The sequence below is a fragment of the Leopardus geoffroyi genome, chromosome C2 (genome assembly GCF_018350155.1).
Source record: "Leopardus geoffroyi isolate Oge1 chromosome C2, O.geoffroyi_Oge1_pat1.0, whole genome shotgun sequence".
Taxonomy (NCBI): domain Eukaryota; kingdom Metazoa; phylum Chordata; class Mammalia; order Carnivora; family Felidae; genus Leopardus; species Leopardus geoffroyi.
Window position 1 is genome coordinate 65,882,930 of NC_059333.1, and position 19,309 is coordinate 65,902,238.

Genomic DNA, 19,309 nt, shown 5'->3' on the forward strand with positions numbered 1-19,309 from the left:
GTCTCTTATTCCCCCTCGTACTGGATTCACAGTCAGGACACCTTGGGTTCTAGCTACAGCTAACAGGGGCATTTTCTACTTAAAAGACAAATTGTGGAATTCCTCAATTAGGAAATGAACTCACGGTGGATAAACAACAATATGCCAAGGTACTTCTGGTTTTCAGTCATTTAACTAATGTATTTTCAGTAATGAGGCTGTCCTTGGAAGGTGTAGAAATGATGAAAACCCCCAAATTCCAGCTCCCCAGCAGGAAAGAAAGGAAAGAAAGGGAACATATTGAGGTTGTTCTTTGTTCCAGGCTGCGCCGAGGCACTTTGTTACTCATAGCAATGCTACCATGGCCCCTGACAGTGTGCTTAGAGTTAAGAACCAGGAGAGTTAGACTCAACGTGGTTCTGAATTCAAAATATGTTTGTCTTTTTACAACACTTTCTATTAACCCTGAATCCAGACTGTGTGATGTTTTGGTAAAAGCTTGCAGCTAATAGAATGTAAAGTACTTTGGGGCAAAGTAGGTATCAGGTACCCAATCCTGTCTGTAGAAAATTAAATTTAGTGCTGCAATTTAGAGAGGTATATTCTTATCAGAAGGACATTAAAAACCTTTAAAATGTTTCTGGCTAGTTCTGTTTGGAGTGAGTGGAGATTTGGGAAAACTGAGAGAAGGTAGCCTCTGAGCTGGGTGTTGAAGGGTAAAAAGCCATCAGGTAGATGATAATATTAGTGATGATGATGATATTCGTAGAGCATGTTACACTTGTGGAGAGGTTACCACGTGCTGGAGCCATGTTTGTTCCAAGCCAGTGGTTCTCAAAGTGTGATGCACAAACCAGCAGCATTAGCATTACCTGGGAAGTTGTTAGAAATGCAGATTTTCAGGCCCCTCCCCAGTACTCCTCAGTAGGTATTTCTGACCTACTGAGTCAGGCCGTGGGCTCCAGGTGATCTGATGCATGTTTAGGTTTGGGAACCACTGTCCTGCCACATTGTAGACATTAATTCATTTAATACTCACAACAACCTTATGGGATGGATAGATGAGATACTATTACGTCCATTTGATGACTGAAGGAATTGAGGTAAGTGATGAACTTGAGAACCAAACCTTGGATTTCTAACTCCAGAGAGAAAGGTGACTATTGGTGTGTGGCTTATTTTTTAAAAAATACCTGTTTCTCCATTTTCATTTGTCACTACTTCCACACCCTCCCCTCTACGTTCACTTTGAGAAGCGCTGCCAGCATGACCTATTTGCTCTGTCTCTAGCCCTTTGATTTGAACATTCAGATTCCTCTGCTTAGGCATCGTTTTTTCCTTGTCAATGTGGCAAATCTCAATCTTTGTTTATCTTCAAGACTACAGAGTTAATGCCTCCTGTAAGGAAGCCTTCCCAAACTTCCCCACATCTACTGGGAATAGTGCTAAACATAGATGCTCTGTCATTTCTTCTCCCACAGTCTTTTCATTCTTCTGGTCTGATACGTATCTCCTTGTCTTATAAAATGCTAGTTGATACGCCTGCTCCAATAGAACAGTGCTTCTTGATAGAAGGTGTTTTATCTTGTTCATCATTGTTTGTTTCCTGCCTGGCATATGGTGAGCACTTAATAAATATTTGACAAATGAGTGGCTGAATGAATTAGTCTATGAATTTTTAAGTAAGAGTAAAATGTTCAAATTCTATTTTAGGAAGGAAAATCTTGACAGCTGTGTGGAGCAAGATTGGAAGGAAGAGAGACTAGATTAGCAACTAGAGTCCAAGTTAGGAGAGGGTTGACAAAAACATGAGCTAGGGAATGGATGCAAGAAGTGCTTTAGAGGAGGAATCATTACAGGAGGGAAGAAGATATAAGAAACAGTAGATTTCTGGGGGAACAAAATGAGCAGGCGTTTTTGAGGTTGTCAGGGGATAGCTGGAAATTCAAGTAGACAGGAATTCTGGTTTAGAAATACCTGGGCTTGAGGTACAGATTTTGAAGTCATCTATACATGGTTATATACACATGAGCAAGGTAGCTCTGGGAGAACAAGGTGAAGACAAGGGGAAGGGAGGCAAAGATTGACTGAGTGCCTGTATATGCCAGACCCTGGCATTTTCACATTTATTCCTTAAGATAGCATGCTGCCTCATTTTCTCGTCACTCCTATTACTTAACCCTCTAGCCAATATCTGTCGACCTGGAACTGTACACATACATTTTGTTGTTCATTTAGGCTCATCTGCCTTGAGAGCGCCCCCCCCCCTTTTTTTCTTTTTTACCTGGCATACTTCTCTTTGCCTTTCAGAACTACACCCAGACATAGTCCTATTATAGAGAGATTTATTGTTGAGTTGCCTCCCCAAGCACCTAATCCATTTGTCACACTTTTGCCAGAGTGGTCTTTTTAAAATACATGAATATGATACCAGCCCAAAGAGAAGGTCCTGTTTATGGCAGGCGTTCCCTTTCTCTCTAGTAGAACATTCTGTTGGAGATACCACATACTTCTTTATGTTTGGTAATTTAAAGACTGCAGGAGATTCGCCTGGAAGTCCTAAAAGAGCTGCTGAAGAAGCGTGATGAGAATCAAAATGAAGTGAACATGAAGCATTTGAATGCCCAGTGGTCTAAACTGCAGGAAGCAAAGGAGGCAAAACTGGCACAGATTCAGCACAGACATGTATCAGGTAAAGGTGCAATATGAACAATGAAGAGAATGGGAAAGTTGGCTTTGCTTTGAATCTTTGACCAAACCTGATTTAGATAGACTTCTTATGAGTCCTAGTGTTATTAAATGACTAAAGGAAAAGAGTTACTTTCAAAAGTAGAAGACTGGAGGAAAATTTCTAAGAAAACCAAGTAGTAATGTTCTAACAGGTAGTCAAGTTACTGACATTATTGGCACGCGCGTGTGTGTGTGTGTGTGAGAGAGAGAGGGAGAGAGAGGGAGAGTAGGGGATGGGCTTCTCATATTCATGGGTTGAGTTCCCAGAGAGCCCAATTTCTCAACCTTTTTTTAAATTATTTCCCTTAAATGAGACATGTCGACATATTTTCTCCTGCTTGCCCCCTCCCATGAAATTTTAATACCATGGATATACTGTATATCTGTTTATGTATTATATCTGTACATATAAAAGGAGTAGTCAGTGGATGATTAAGAATGACTATAGGGGCGCCTGGGTGGCGCAGTCGGTTAAGCGTCCGACTTCAGCCAGGTCACGATCTCGCGGTCCGTGAGTTCGAGCCCCGCGTCGGGCTCTGGGCTGATGGCTCGGAGCCTGGAGCCTGTTTCCGATTCTGTGTCTCCCTCTCTCTCTGCCCCTCCCCCGTTCATGCTCTGTCTCTCTCTGTCCCAAAAATAAATAAACGTTGAAAAAAAAAATTTTTAAAAAAAGAATGACTATATAAAAAATTTTTAAGGACTATATAAAAACTAAATTAAAATTTAAAAAAATTTAACTTATTAGGATTTAGCTTTATAGCTTTATTTGCTTAGTAACTTTTAATATAATTTACTTATAAAATTGTAATGTATCAATTATATATGCAAATTATCAATTTAATGTATACTAACAGAATGTAATTACAACTTAAAAAATCAAATTTGTTATTTTTCTAGCAAAAATAAAACATTTATAACAATTAATTCCATAAAATTATTTTTAGTGAACTTTAACTTTTAACTAGATGCTAGGTATACATGTTCAACGGTTGTTTTTTTGTTTTTTTTTTTTTTCAGCACTTCACAATACTAACAATGGGTTGAGTAGCTTTTTTTTTTTTTTTACTCCCCCTGTCCCTCTCTTCCTGCCCTTTGGGATCACCTCCCAAATAAACTGCTTGCACAACTGCTTTTGTCTCATGCTCTGCCTTTGGAGGAACCCTGGCTAAGACAGAACTCAAATGTCACTTCCTCAGGGAGGCCTTTAAGGACCCCACTCCCTCCCATCATAAGTGAGGCACCTATTATCTGCTCTCACTTATATGCCCCTGAACTTGCCGTGTGTGTGTGTGTGTGTGTGTGTGTGTGTGTGTGTGTGTGAAAATAACTCTTAACTAGCTTCGAGGTATGTAGTTAGACATTGTCAACATTTTTTCTTTTCAGTACTTGGTATAACTAATGATGAGTTGACTGACTTTTGTAGGTAAATAATAAAATGTTAACTATTTTTATTTAATTCTAAAACCCCAAGTTATACACAGAAGCACTGAGGATCAAACATAAACACCCACAAGTCAGCAGTGGTGCATGCAGCCGCCTCTTGCAACAAGACTTTGCAGTCCCACAGTATGACTTTGCATGCATTGACAGCACACAGCATAGAGCCTTCAAACCGGCTGGCTCTGTGATAGGACTGAAAGAGAAGGAGCCGGTGGAGGTAGCAAGCATGACTCCTTAGATGAATGAACTCTGAATGTGCACGGCTCAGCCTTTTCCCTCTGACTGCCAAACACTTCTAGAGCTCTAAGCTGGGATATATTGTGCTTTATTCTATTGTTAACCAAGATGGTCAGATTACTGAAGAACCTGTAGTCTCCCTCCCTTGCAATTATTCTCCTAGGAGAAAATAATTCTCCAAATCTCCCCTGAACATATATTTTTCAGTTACTTTGAGTTTCGTTTGTAAGCCTGGAAGACTTTTGCCGAATACACCTTCTTACCTCAGAGCTTGGAATGCAGTTCTTCAATTTTTTTTAAGTTTTTTAATGTTTATTTATTTTTGAGAGAGAGAAAGAGCAAGTGAGCAAGGGGCAGAGAGAGAAAGACACAGAATCCGAAGCAGGTTCTAGGCTCTGAGCTATCAGAACAGAGCCCAATGCAGGGCTTAAACCCACGAACCAGGAGATCATGACCTGAGCCAAAGTCGGACGCTCAACCAACTGATCCACCGAGGTGCCCCAGTTATAAAAGATTTTTGACGAGTACCCATTGAGGACACTAATTGCCTCAACTTCTGTCACTCCTGCTTGTCTCATGAGGATCTGGGCCACACAGAGGACTAACCTCTGTTTTTAGTGTTATATTCTGTCTGCAGTGAGTGGTCTTCATGACTGCACAGTTCAGTAGTTTCTCTGTGAACAAAAACAAAACTGGCCTATTATTATGCATTTGTTTAGAACTATATTTTGGAGATAGTCACAGAGGTATGTTTTATTCTAGCAATCAGGAAACTTGTGGGAAAGGGAAAGAATATAGAAGGGAAGTTGGAGAGAAGAAATATCATCAAGGATTATTCTGACTATGCATCCCAGGTCTATGGGCCTTTGTCTCGCCTTGGTCGTTTCCCTGATAACAACTCAGAGGACTTTGTAGTAAAAAACCACTATCTCAACACCTATGAAGGTAAGATGTTTACATGATAACAAGGCCAGTATAAGAGGAGTATTAGATTAAAGTACTAGAAGAGAAAGAAGTATTGGATTAAAGGCTAAACAACAAGTAAAAATATTTTCAAGAAGTAGCAATGAACATATTCAATATTATTAATATGAGTTCATACAAACCAATAAAAACTGCTAAGACTCAAATAAATGGATATACTATATAACAGTGTGTCAATGCTTAGCTACTAAACATTTAAACTTGTTCAGTGTCACTAATAAAGTTATACAAAAATGAAACTGAAAAAGCTTTTATATCAGATTTTCAAAGCAAACAAGAAATATATCACAAAATCAGCCCTTTAAGAAGTGCTAGAAAACTAGTGGGCAAGGAAATGGATAACCAGGGGATAAATTCATAGAGCTGTACCTCTTACAAAGTCCAAGAGAAGCTTATTTAGATTATTTAAATTTTAGTTGACAAGTTGAAGCATCATGTATATGGCCAAGATCATGAGTTGATGGTCACACTCTTGAACTTGTGTCTCTGGCTGATCATCTCCAGAGCAGAATAAGATAAATTTGTGTACATCTACTTTAGAATGATGATCCCATGTATCATATGACCATTAATTTTCTCTTGATTATTATTGTAGAATTTACTAAATTTTTGTAGGGAAATATTGTATTAGAATGGATTCTCATTTTATAATCTTAAGTCACTGAGAACATGAGTTAATTATGCAGAAATTTGCTTTACGTTTTGGGTCCACTCCAATTATGTGGGCTCTACCTCATCAATAATTCTAAATGAAACCACTTGGCAAATAGCTCCTAAAACTAACAATACGCTTTCAAAATGCTAAATTTAATCACCAAATACTAAAAAACATGTACTTCTTTCCTGTAGGATTAGTTGAACTTGAGTCATGTCTCCCAGATTTTGTGACACAACCCCGAATCAGACCTCCAAAGCCAAAAGTCACTACCACGAAAGCTGGTTTTCTCAAGAGGGCAGCAAGAATGGACCATGAGTTGGCAGAGGTTCATAAGGTATAATAATCCTTATTCATAGACAAGATGCTTCTAGTGGGACTTTTGCAGTGAAATACCATACCTCCAAAATTGCAATGTCCAGTAGTTCTCAACGGATAACTCTACATTTTTTTTCCTCCCTAGATTTTTCTCTTCTGGAAGTTGCCTCTGCTATGCTGAATGAATATGCTTCTTTTCCTCATTTCAAACTGTAGGAAAATCTCTTGGAGGTTGTTCTCCAATGTCTTGGTGGAAGTCATGTTACTTCCTAAAAGTGGTTCTGACTTTGGATCTCCATAATATCTGAGACTACGTGGAGGCGTAGCAAGTTTCTAGTGTTAGGAATTACTGCTGGTTTTAATAGTGTACTAGGCCTCATTTTCTCCCTTTTAGATTTGTTACCAGAGTAACAGGGAGTCACATTCAAAGCCTCTCTGATCTAGTTTAAAGCTCAACTAAATGAGAAAGTGCAATGGTTGTCCCCATGAAACAAGTACAGAGGAGCCACCAGCTGTGTTTCCCATTTGTTAATTGGACTGTAGGTGTATAGACTCTAGAATTCGTGGTTTATGATAGTGCTGCTCAGTCTTTAGCAGGCATCAGAATCACCCAGAGGGCTTGTTAAAACACGTGTTGCTGGGCCCAACCCCAAAGTTTCTGATTGAGTAGGTCAGAAGTGGGGCTGGAGTATTTGCATTTGTTACAAGTTTCCAGGTAATGCTGATCTGTAGGAACTGCACTGAGACTCTCTGGTCCACGACACAATCTCCCCACTGGTCCACGTATGTTTGTTTGTTCAGTTGGTTTTGGTAATGGAATAAGAATCCATGGGAGCCCATACTCACTATAAAAATTAGGACCTTAACAGTAATTCATGTGTATTTATGTGGTTCTTCCCACCTCATCCCCCTGTCTCCATTTACCCATTTGAACTCTGCATTCATTATTCTCTCACTTTCTGTAAGATGTGTTAGTAGATACTTTTTGTTAGGGTGTGGAAGTTCTCTTCTCTTACTAATTTACTGAAGCTTTTAATCATGTGTTCATGTTGTATTTTATCACATGTTTCAGCTGTATCTATTGAGATAATTATATATTTTTCTTTTTAAAATTATTATTATAATAAAGAACATTTATAGTTGCTTTTTTTTTTTAAACAAACATTAATCTATCCTTACATACTGAGGATGAGCCTAACCTGGTCAAGGTGTTTTATCTTACTTTTAATACATTGTTGGATTTGATTTACTAGTTTATTTTTCAGAATTTTGATTCTATATCTGTGAGTGAAATGGCCTTACTTTTCTTTCTCATTTTGATTCTGTACAGTATTGGTGTCAGAGTTATACAGGTCTTCTTAAATGACTACAGAGTATTCCTTCTTCTCTACTTTTGAAAAGAATTTAAGCTTAAGATGATCTGTTTCTTCAGTTTGGTAGAATTATTATCTGAGATGTTACCTTCATGGGAAAGCTTTCACCACTCCTTCATTTCCGTACTACTTACAGATCTTTTTTTTTTTTTTTTTTAACTTAAAACAACAGAAATTTATTCTCTCACAGTTCTAGAGGCCAAAAGTTCAAAATCAAGGTGTGGGCAGGTTCTGTGGAGGTTCTCCCAGATGTTGTGGGGAGAATCCATTCCTTTAGTTTTCTAGCTTCTGGTGGCTAGCAGCGTTCCTTGGAATTCTTTGGTTTATGGTTACATTTCTCCAGTCGCTGCTTCTGTCTTCACATCATCTTCTCTGTGTGCCAAATCTTCTCATTCCTCTTTCTTATAAGGATACATGTAATAGCATTTAGAGCCCATCTATATAATCTAAAATTATCTCTCATGCTAGGGAGAGAGAAGACACAGCTAAGGGGAAGAGAAATATCTGATTTTTCTAGTAATATATCCACCAGGGTCTAATGGGATGGCTTTTTTTTTATTATTATATGAAATTTATTGTCAAATTGGTTTCCATACAACACCCAGTGCTCATCCCAAAAGGTGCCCTCCTCAATACCCATCACCCACCCTCTCCTCCCTCCCACCCCCCATCAACCCTCAGTTTGTTCTCAGTTTTTAAGAGTCTCTTATGCTTTGGCTCTCTCCCACTCTAACCTCTTTTTTTTTTTTTTCTTTTTTCCTCCCCCTCCCCCATGGGTTCCTGTTAAGTTTCTCAGGATCCACATAAGAGTGAAACCATATGGTATCTGTCTTTCTCTGTATGGCTTATTTCACTTAGCATCACACTCTCCAGTTCCATCCACGTTGCTACAAAAGGCCATATTTCACTTTTTCTCATTGCCACGTAGTATTCCATTGTGTATATAAACCACAATTTCTTTATCCATTCATCAGTTGATGGACATTTAGGCTCTTTCCATAATTTGGCTATTGTTGAGAGTGCTGCTATGAACATTGGGGTACAAGTGCCCCTATGCATCAGTACTCCTGTATCCCTTGGATAAATTCCTAGCAGTGCTATTGCTGGGTCATAGGGTAGGTCTATTTTTAATTTTCTGAGGAACCTCCACACTGCTTTCCAGAGCGGCTGCACCAATTTGCATTCCCACCAACAGTGCAAGAGGGTTCCCGTTTCTCCACATCCTCTCCAGCATTTATAGTCTCCTGATTTGTTCATTTTGGCCACTCTGACTGGCGTGCGGTGATATCTGAGTGTGGTTTTGATTTGTATTTCCCTGATAAGGAGCGACGTTGAACATCTTTTCATGTGCCTGTTGGCCATCCGGATGTCTTCTTTAGAGAAGTGTCTATTCATGTTTTCTGCCCATTTCTTCACTGGGTTATTTGTTTTTCGGGTGTGGAGTTTGGTGAGCTCTTTATAGATTCTGGATACTAGCCCTTTGTCCGATATGTCATTTGCAAATATCTTTTCCCATTCCGTTGGTTGCCTTTTAGTTTTGTTGGTTGTTTCCTTTGCTGTGCAGAAGCTTTTTATCTTCATAAGGTCCCAGTAATTCACTTTTGCTTTTAATTCCCTTGCCTTTGGGGATGTGTCGAGTAAGAGATTGCTACGGCTGAGGTCAGAGAGGTCTTTTCCTGCTTTCTCCTCTAAGGTTTTGATGGTTTCCTGTCTCACATTCAGGTTCTTTATCCATTTTGAGTTTATTTTTGTGAATGATGTGAGAAAGTGGTCTAGTTTCAACCTTCTGCATGTTGCTGTCCAGTTCTCCCAGCACCATTTGTTATAGAGGCTGTCTTTTTTCCATTGGATGCTCTTTCCTGCTTTGTCAAAGATGAGTTGGCCATACGTTTGTGGGTCTAGTTCTGGGGTTTCTATTCTATTCCATTGGTCTGTGTGTCTGTTTTTGTGCCAATACCATGCTGTCTTGATGATGACAGCTTTGTAGTAGAGGCTAAAGTCTGGGATTGTGATGCCTCCTGCTTTGGTCTTCTTCTTCAAAATTCCTTTGGCTATTCGGGGCCTTTTGTGGTTCCATATGAATTTTAGGATTGCTTGTTCTAGTTTCAAAAAGAATGCTGGTGCAATTTTGATTGGGATTGCATTGAATGTGTAGATAGCTTTGGGTAGTATTGACATTTTGACAATATTTATTTTTCCAATCCATGAGCAGGGAATGTCTTTCCATTTCTTTAAATCTTCTTCAATTACCTTCATAAGCTTTCTATAGTTTTCAGCATACAGATCCTTTACATCTTTGGTTAGATTTATTCCTAGGTATTTTATGCTTCTTGGTGCAATTGTGAATGGGATCAGTTTCTTTATTTGTCTTTCTGTTGCTTCATTGTTAGTGTATAAGAATGCAACTGATTTCTGTACATTGATTTTGTATCCTGCAACTTTGCTGAATTCATGTATCAATTCTAGCAGACTTTTGGTGGAGTCTATCGGATTTTCCATGTATAATATCATGTCATCTGCAAAAAGCGAAAGCTTGATTTCATCTTTGCCAATTTTGATGCCTTTGATTTCCTTTTGTTGTCTGATTGCTGATGCTAGAACTTCCAGCACTATGTTAAACAACAGCGGTGAGAGTGGGCATCCCTGTCGTGTTCCTGATCTCAGGGAAAAAGCTCTGTTTTTCCCCGTTGAGGATGATGTTAGCTGTGGGCTTTTCATAAATGGCTTTTATGATCTTTAAGTATGTTCCTTCTATCCCGACTTTCTCAAGGGTTTTTATTAAGAAAGGGTGCTGGATTTTGTCAAAGGCCTTTTCTGCATCGATTGATAGGATCATATGGTTCTTCTCTTTTTTTTTGTTAATGTGATGTATCACGTTGATTGATTTGCGAATGTTGAACCAGCCCTGCATCCCAGGAATGAATCCCACTTGATCATGGTGAATAATTCTTTTTATATGCCGTTGAATTCGATTTGCTAGTATTTTATTGAGAATTTTTGCATCCATATACATCAGGGATATTGGCCGGTAGTTCTCTTTTTTTACTGGGTCTCTGTCTGGTTTAGGAATCAAAGTAATACTGGCTTCATAGAATGAGTCTGGAAGTTTTCCTTCCCTTTCTATTTCTTGGAATAGCTTGAGAAGGATAGGTATTATCTCTGCTTTAAACGTCTGGTAGAACTCCCCTGGGAAGCCATCTGGTCCTGGACTCTTATTTGTTGGGAGATTTTTGATAACCGATTCAATTTCTTCGCTGGTTATGGGTCTGTTCAAGCTTTCTATTTCCTCCTGATTGAGTTTTGGAAGAGTGTGGGTGTTCAGGAATTTGTCCATTTCTTCCAGGTTGTCCAATTTGTTGGCATATAATTTTTCATAGTATTCCCTGATAATTGTTTGTATCTCTGAGGGATTGGTTGTAATAATTCCATTTTCATTCATGATTTTATCTATTTGGGTCATCTCCCTTTTCTTTTTGAGAAGCCTGGCTAGAGGTTTGTCAATTTTGTTTATTTTTTCAAAAAACCAACTCTTGGTTTCGTTGATCTGCTCTATAGTTTTTTTTAGACTCTATATTGTTTATTTCTGCTCATCTTTATTATTTCTCTTCTTCTGCTGGGTTTGGGGTGTCTTTGCTGTTCTGCTTCTATTTCCTTTAGGTGTGCTGTTAGATTTTGTATTTGGGATTTTCTTGTTTCTTGAGATAGGCCTGGATTGCAATGTATTTTCCTCTCAGGACTGCCTTCGCCGCGTCCCAAAGCGTTTGGATTGTTGTATTTCCATTTTCGTTTGTTTCCATATATTTTTTAATTTCTTCTCTAATTGCCTGGTTGACCCACTCATTCGTTAGTAGGGTGTTCTTTAACCTCCATGCTTTTGGGGGTTTTCCAGACTTTTTTCTGTGGTTGATTTCAAGCTTCATAGCATTGTGGTCTGAAAGTATGCATGGTATTATTTCAATTCTGGTAAACTTATGAAGGGCTGTTTTGTGACCCAGTATATGATCTATCTTGGAGAATGTTCCGTGTGCACTCGAGAAGAAAGTATATTCTGTTGCTTTGGGATGCAGAGTTCTAAATGTATCTGTCAAGTCCATCTGATCCAATGTGTCATTCAGGGCCCTTGTTTCTTTATTGACCGTGTGTCTAGATGATCTATCCATTTCTGTAAGTGGGGTGTTAAAGTCCCCTGCAATTACCACATTCTTATCAATAAGGTTGCTTATGTTTATGAGTAGTTGTTTTATATATTTGGGGGCTCCGGTATTCAGCGCATAGACATTGATAATTGTTAGCTCTTCCTGATGGATAGACCCTGTAACTATTATATAATGTCCTTCTTCATCTCTTGTTACAGCCTTTAATTTAAAGTCTAGTTTGTCTGATATAAGTATGGCTACTCCAGCTTTCTTTTGGCTTCCAGTAGCATGATAAATAGTTCTCCATCCCCTTACTCTCAATCTAAAGGTGTCCTCAGGTCTAAAATGAGTCTCTTGTAGACAGCAAATAGATGGGTCTTGTTTTTTTATCCATTCTGATACCCTATGTCTTTTGGTTGGCGCATTTAATCCATTTACATTCAGTGTTATTATAGAAAGATACGGGTTTAGAGTCATTGTGATGTCTGTATGTTTTATGCTTGTAGTGTTGTCTCTGGTACTTTGTCTCACAGGGTCCCCCTTAGGATCTCTTGTAGGGCTGGTTTAGTGGTGACAAATTCCTTCAGTTTTTGTTTGTTTGGGAAGACCTTTATCTCTCCTTCTATTCTAAATGACAGACTTGCTGGATAAAGGATTCTCGGCTGCATATTTTTTCTGTCTAGCACACTGAAAATCTCGTGCCAATTCCTTCTGGCCTGCCAAGTTTCAAAAGAGAGATCAGTCACGAGTCTTATAGGTCTCCCTTTATATGTGAGGGCACGTTTACCCCTTGCTGCTTTCAGAATTTTCTCTTTATCCTTGTATTTTGCCAGTTTCACTATGATATGTCGTGCAGAAGATCGATTCAAGTTACGTCTGAAGGGAGTTCTCTGTGCCTCTTGGATTTCAATGCCTTTTTCCTTCCCCAGTTCAGGGAAGTTCTCAGCTATTATTTCTTCAAGTACCCCTTCAGCACCTTTCCCTCTCTCTTCCTCCTCTGGGATACCAATTATGCGTATATTATTTCTTTTTAGTGTATCACTTAGTTCTCTAATTTTCCCCTCATACTCCTGGATTTTTTTATCTCTCTTTTTCTCAGCTTCCTCTTTTCCATAACTTTATCTTCTAGTTCACCTATTCTCTCCTCTGCCTCTTCAATCCGAGCCGTGGTGGTTTCCATTTTGTTTTGCATTTCATTTAAAGCGTTTTTCAGCTCCTCGTGACTGTTCCTTAGTCCCTTGATCTCTGTAGCAAGAGATTCTCTGCTGTCCTCTATACTGTTTTCAAGCCCAGCAATTAATTTTATGACTATTATTCTAAATTCACTTTCTGTTATATTATTTAAATCCTTTTTGATCAGCTCATTAGCTGTTGTTATTTCCTGGAGATTCTTCTGAGGGGAATTCTTCCGCTTGGTCATTTTGGATAGTCCCTGGTGTGGTGAGGACCTGCAGGGCACTTCCCCTGTGCTGTGGTGTATAACTGGAGTTGGTGGGCGCAGTCGCAGTCAGACCTGATGTCTGCCCCCGGCCCACCGCTGGGGCCACAGTCAGACTGGTGTGTGCCTTCTCTTCCCCTCTCCTAGGGGCGGGATTCACTGTGGGGTGGCATGGCCCGTCTGGGCTACTTGCACACTGCCAGGCTTGTGATGCTGGGGATCTGGAGTATTAGCTGGGGTGGGTAGGCAAGGTGCACAGGGGCAGGAGGGGCAGGCTTAGCTCGCTTCTCCTTAGGTGATCCACTTCAGGAGGGGCCCTGTGGCAGCGGGAGGGAGTCAGATCCGCTGCTGGAGGTTTGGCTCCTCCGCAGAAGCACAGAGTTGGGTGTTTGCGCGGAGCGAGGAAGTTCCCTGGCAGGAACTGGTTCTCTTTGGGATTTTGGCTGGGGGATGGGCAGGGGAGATGGCGCTGGCGAGCGCCTTTGTTCCCCACCAAACTGAGCTCTGTCGTCCGGGGGCTCAGCAGCTCTCCCTCCCTTTGTCCTCCAGCCTTCCTACTTCCCGAGCAGAGCTGTTAACTTATGACCTCCCAGACGCTAAGTCGCGCTTGCTGTCGGAACACAGTCCGTCAGGCCCTCCGCTTTTGCCCGCCAGACTCGGGGGCTCTGCTTGGCCGGCGAGCCGCCCCTCCGCCCCGGCTCCCTCCCGCCAGTCCGTGGAGCGCGCACCGCCTTGCCGCCCTTCCTACCCTCTTCCGTGGGCCTCTCGTCTGCGCTTGGCTCTGGCGACTCCGCTCTGCTAATCCTCTGGTGGTTTTCTGGGTTATTTAGGCAGGTGTAGGTGGAATCTAAGTGATCAGCAGGACGCGCGGTGAGCCCAGCGTCCTCCTACGCCGCCATCTTCCTGGGATCTACTTACAGATCTTTCTGCATTGTTTTGGTAAATTACATTCTTTACAAGGTCCATTTCACCTAACTTTTCAAATTTTTTGGCATACGTTGATAGTATTATTTTATAATCTTCTTAGCGTTTGTTTTATCTATAACCGTGCCTACTTTTTCAGTCATAATATTATTTATTTGTGCTTTAACTCTTTTTTCTTATTCAGCTTTACTGGAGGCTTATTAATTTTCTTGGTATTGTTCTTCCAAGGAATGAACCTCCAAATTTGTTGATTTTCTTTACTATAGATATTTTATCAATTGTATTAACTCCCATTCATATTATGTCTTTCTCTCTTCTTTCTTTTTGCTTTGTAGTTCTTTTCCTAACTTAAAATAGGCATGTAGCTCATTAATTTTCAGGCACTCATCAATTTTATAAAGTATTTAAGGCTAAACATTTCCTTCAAAACACTGATTTTGGTATATTTCATTAGTTTTGATATGAAGTGTTTATTAGTATCTAACTTTTTAAAAACATCTGTTATGGTTTTTGCTCCTGTGAGTATTTAAGTTTTTAAATTTCCAAATATGCAGGAATTTTAACTCGTTTTTGAAGTAACTTCTAACTCATTTGCTCTATGGTCAGGAATCCCTATTCTTTGAAATTTAGTGAGGCTTGTCTTGTGAACTAGTATATGAGTTTACATATAAAATAATCTAAGTCCACCTTCAAGTAATATTATCACTTTCCATGTAGAGCATTTCCCTTATAGCAGATTATTCCCAGTTCCTCCCTACAGTCCCTGTGGCATTGCTGTCGTTCATTTCACTGATCCATAGGCTATAATCACCCAATACATTTTTACTGTCATTGCTTTAACAGTTATATTTTGGATCAATTAAAATAAGAAAAAATAGTTTAATTTACCTTCATTTATTCTTTCTGTGCCACTGTTCCTTTCTTTATAGAAATGCAAGTTTCTGACCAATGTCATTTTTCTGCCTGGAAAACTTGTTTTACCATTTATTACAGGACAGGTCTCCTGGCAATGAACTCCTTCAGTTTTTGTCTGTCTCAAGAAGTCTTCGTTTCTCTCTTGTGATTTTTTTTTTTTAGATATAATTCAATACCATAAAATTCACCCTTTTAAAATATACAATTCAATTGTTTTTAGTATGCTCACAAGATTGTTCAACCATAACCATTATCTAATTCCAGAACATTCTTATTTATCCCAAAAGAAACCCCATATCGATTAGCAGTCACTCCCAATTACCCTCTTCCCCAGAGCCCCTGGCAACCACTAATCTTTCAATTTATGGATTTGCCTATTCTGAACATTTCATATAAATGAAATCACACAATGTATGGCCTTTTGTGTCTGGTTTCTTTAACTTAGCATAATGTTTTCAAAGTTCATCCATGTTGTAGTAGGTCTCAGTACCTCATTACTTTCTGTGACTATATGATATTCCATTGTGTGGATGTGTTACAATTTATCTGCTCATCAGTTGATAGAAATTTGAGTTGTTTCTCCTTTTTATCTAAGCAATGCTGCTGTGCACATTTGTGTACAGATTTTTGAGTGACATAAGTTTTTCAGTTCTCCTGGCTCTAGATCTAGGAATGGAGTTACTGGATCACATAGTAACTATGTTTTGCTTTTTGAGGAACTGCCAGACTGTTTCAGAAGTGGTTGCACTGTTTTACAGCCCTACCAGGAATGTATAAGGATTCTGATTTCTCCATATCTTTGCCATCACTTGTGACTGCCCATCTTTTTATTATAGCCATCCTAGTGTGTGTGAGGTGGTATGTCACTGTGGTATGTCTATTCAGATTCCTTGCTCATTTTTTAATTGGGTTGTCTTTTAATTGTTTATTATAGACATTACTTTTAATGTCTATTTATTGTTGAGGTAAAGGAGTTCTGTATATATTCTGAGGCCTACCCTTATCAGATAAATGATTTGCAGATTTTCCTCCTATTCTGTGGGATGTCTTTTTACTTTCTTGATAGTATCCTTTGAAGCAGTTAAGTATAAAATTGTGATCTTTTCACTTTTGGATAATGATTTCACTGAGTATAGAATTCTAGGTTGGTGGGGTTTCCTCCCCCCAACACTTCAAAGATTTCACTCCATTCTCTTCTTGCATGGATGGTTTCTGACTAGAATTCCACTGTAATTTTTATCTTTGTTTTTCAGTAGCTAAGGTGTTTTTTCCTCTGGCTTCTTTCAGATTTCTTTCTTTGTCTTTGGTTTTCGCTAATTTAAATACTATATGCCTGTGGTGTTTGTGTGTGTGCGTGTGCGTGTGCATGTGTGTGTGTGTGTGTTTAAGGTATGTGTCTTTCATGGCGTTTTTTTAAGCTTTCTGGATCTGTAGGTTGGTGTTTGTCATTAATTTAGCAAAGTTTCCAGCCATTATTATTCCAAATATTTATTCTGCATTCTCTTTCTTCTCCATCTCGCATTCCAGTTGCACACATTACTCCTTTTGATATTGTCTCACAGTTCTTGGATGTCTTGTTGTATTTATTTGTTTGTTTCTCTTTGCATTTCAGGTTGAGGAGTTTTTATTGACCTATCTTTAAATTCCTGGATTCTTTTTTTTTTTTTTTTTTTTTTAGCTATGTGGAGTTTACTGATGAGCCATTGATGGCATTCTTCATTTCTGTTATAGTGTTTTGATTTCTAGCCTTCCCTTTTGATTCTTTGAGTTTCTGTCTCTATTTACATTACTCATCTATTCTTGCATGTCATCTACCTTTTCCATTAGAGCCTTTATCATAATATTGATCATTGTTATCTTAAATTTTCTGTCTGATAATTCCAACATTTATGTCCTATCTGAATCTGGTTCTGATGATTGCTTTCTCTCTTTAGACTGTGTTTTTGTGGGGTTTTTTTTCCCCTTTCCTTTGGGATACCTTTTAATGTTTTTGATAGCCTGACATCTGTTATCAAGCAATAGGAACTGAAGTAAATAGGCATAATGTGGGATTTATTCTAATCTGGCTAGACATTGGGCTGTGTTTAATGTTTGTTGTAGCTGATGGGGTCATAGGATTCACATTATTTTATTGTCCTTGTTTTTATATGTCCTTTTGGATTTGGGATGAGATGCCATTGTATGGAGTCTGTTAGTTTAGAATATTGGTTTGAATTGAAGAGAATCACTAAATATCAGGTTTATGTCCACACAGTGTATCTGCTTTTAGTCTTATGGCTAACATTATTTTGAGAATTCAGAATCATAGAAACATGAAGGTACAGGTGGTATAAGGTTTAAAAAATACTTTATGGGCTATGTCACAGTAATCATGGAAGAAAAATATCTAGAATGGCATAAAAGAATTTCCACAGTACAATATTTTCAGGCTATTCTTGGTAGTAATTTAGGTTGGAATATATTTTTGAAGACTTGTCAAATTACTTACATCTTAAAGTAGGTTAAAAGAGTGTAACAATCAGTTCTTTCTTTCATTTATGAAAACTATGGATTAAACTCAGTTGCCTAGCCAGTTTGTCTTTTAAGCAGGTTAAAATGTATTGTTTGGTAAGAGCATTTCCTTGATATTCTCATATTCAATCATGTTCCTTTCTCTCTCCCTGGGAACTTTATTTTTCAAGACAATGATAAGACTGAGATTGAAGAAATTCTCAAATATTTTTGTTAGTTTTATTATACTTTTGATTGGACTTCTTGGCCAAACATTTTTTTTTTTGTTTGTTTGTTTGTTTGTTTTCTTTTTTTTTTTTTTTTTAATTTTTCAACGTTTATTTATTTTTGGGACAGAGAGAGACAGAGCATGAACGGGGGAGGGGCAGAGAGAGAGGGAGACACAGAATCGGAAACAGGCTCCAGGCTCTGAGCCATCAGCCCAGAGCCTGACGCGGGGCTCGAACTCCCGGACCGCGAGATCGTAACCTGGCTGAAGTCAGACGCTTAACCGACTGCGCCACCCAGGCGCCCCTTGGCCAAACATTTTTAATTGTAAAAATCCAATTGCTTTTTTTCAAAATCTAAGTGATTTTTTTCTTTCTTTTCTCTCATATTTAGAACTTATTTATTGACTGGGAAAAATATGCACATAGTTCAAAATTCAGGAGTTCTATGAGAGTATTAAATGTAAACCTTCTATCCCTGTCTCCCAGCTATGTGGTTCCAAGTATCTTTTTAAACTTTTTTTTACACAAATGTTAGTATATAATACACATGGTTTTGTCTGTGCTTTTATTATTTAATATATCTTGGAGATCATCCCATAATTATGTTACATTATTTTTTGCATGATATATCATTGCTTAAATGTGCCATATTTAACCAGTCCCCTCTTGTTATTTATATTGTCTCAAGTTTTTTGTATTAAAAGTAATACTGCATTGAGTAATCTTGTTTGCATATAATTTGGTACATGTGTGAACATATCTAGAAGAAAATTCTTAGACATGGAATTGCCAGCCCACAATATGCCTGCATTTATAGTTTTGATGTATATTGACAAATTTCTTGCATAAATGATGTACTAATTGCTGCAGTGTATGTGAGTGCCTGTTTTCCCAGATCGATACCAACATATTATGAATGACTGGTTTTAAAGTGGTTTCATGTGGTGCTATTTAGGGCCTATCACTGAAGAGATGCCTGTGTTTAGAATTATTATTTTTTTGGTTGCTGTTGCTTTTATTGATTCAGTAGTTGTGGTTATTGTAAAGCTGCTATATATTAGAGCTGTTATATATACCTTGTGTCAGTTTTATTTGGTAGAAACTCAGAGGTTCTATTACAACCACAGTAATTTCATATGGTTTCAAATTTTACTCAATTTGCATATTTTTACTAATTTCAAGTTTTGGCTTTGTGCTTGTTTTATCACTTCTGTATGTTTTCTGTGGGAAAACTAATGTAAAAATTATGTGGTGAAAATGTGATTCTATTATTTTATTCTTGAGAGACAGAGACAGCATGTGAGTGGGGGAGGGGCAGTGAGAGGGAGACACAGAATCCGAAGCAGGCTCCAGGCTCTGAGCTGTCAGCACAGAGCCCGACGCGGGTCTTGAACTCACAAGCTGTGAGATCATGACCTGAGCTGAAGTCGGATGCTTAACCGACTGAGCCACCCAGGAGC

General features: G+C 38.7%; 1 protein-coding gene across 6 annotated transcripts in view; it reads left to right on the forward strand.

Moving 5' to 3' along the window:
• Positions 1-19,309, forward strand: part of CFAP91 (cilia and flagella associated protein 91) — an 88,837-nt gene that overhangs the window by 45,407 nt on the left and 24,121 nt on the right. For all 6 annotated transcript variants that reach the window (XM_045502154.1, XM_045502153.1, XM_045502150.1 and 3 more), the window contains 3 exons: positions 2,514-2,671; positions 5,149-5,331; positions 6,220-6,362. In XM_045502154.1, the coding sequence (XP_045358110.1) occupies positions 2,514-2,671; positions 5,149-5,331; positions 6,220-6,362 (484 nt within the window). The remainder of the gene's footprint in view (positions 1-2,513; positions 2,672-5,148; positions 5,332-6,219; positions 6,363-19,309) is intronic.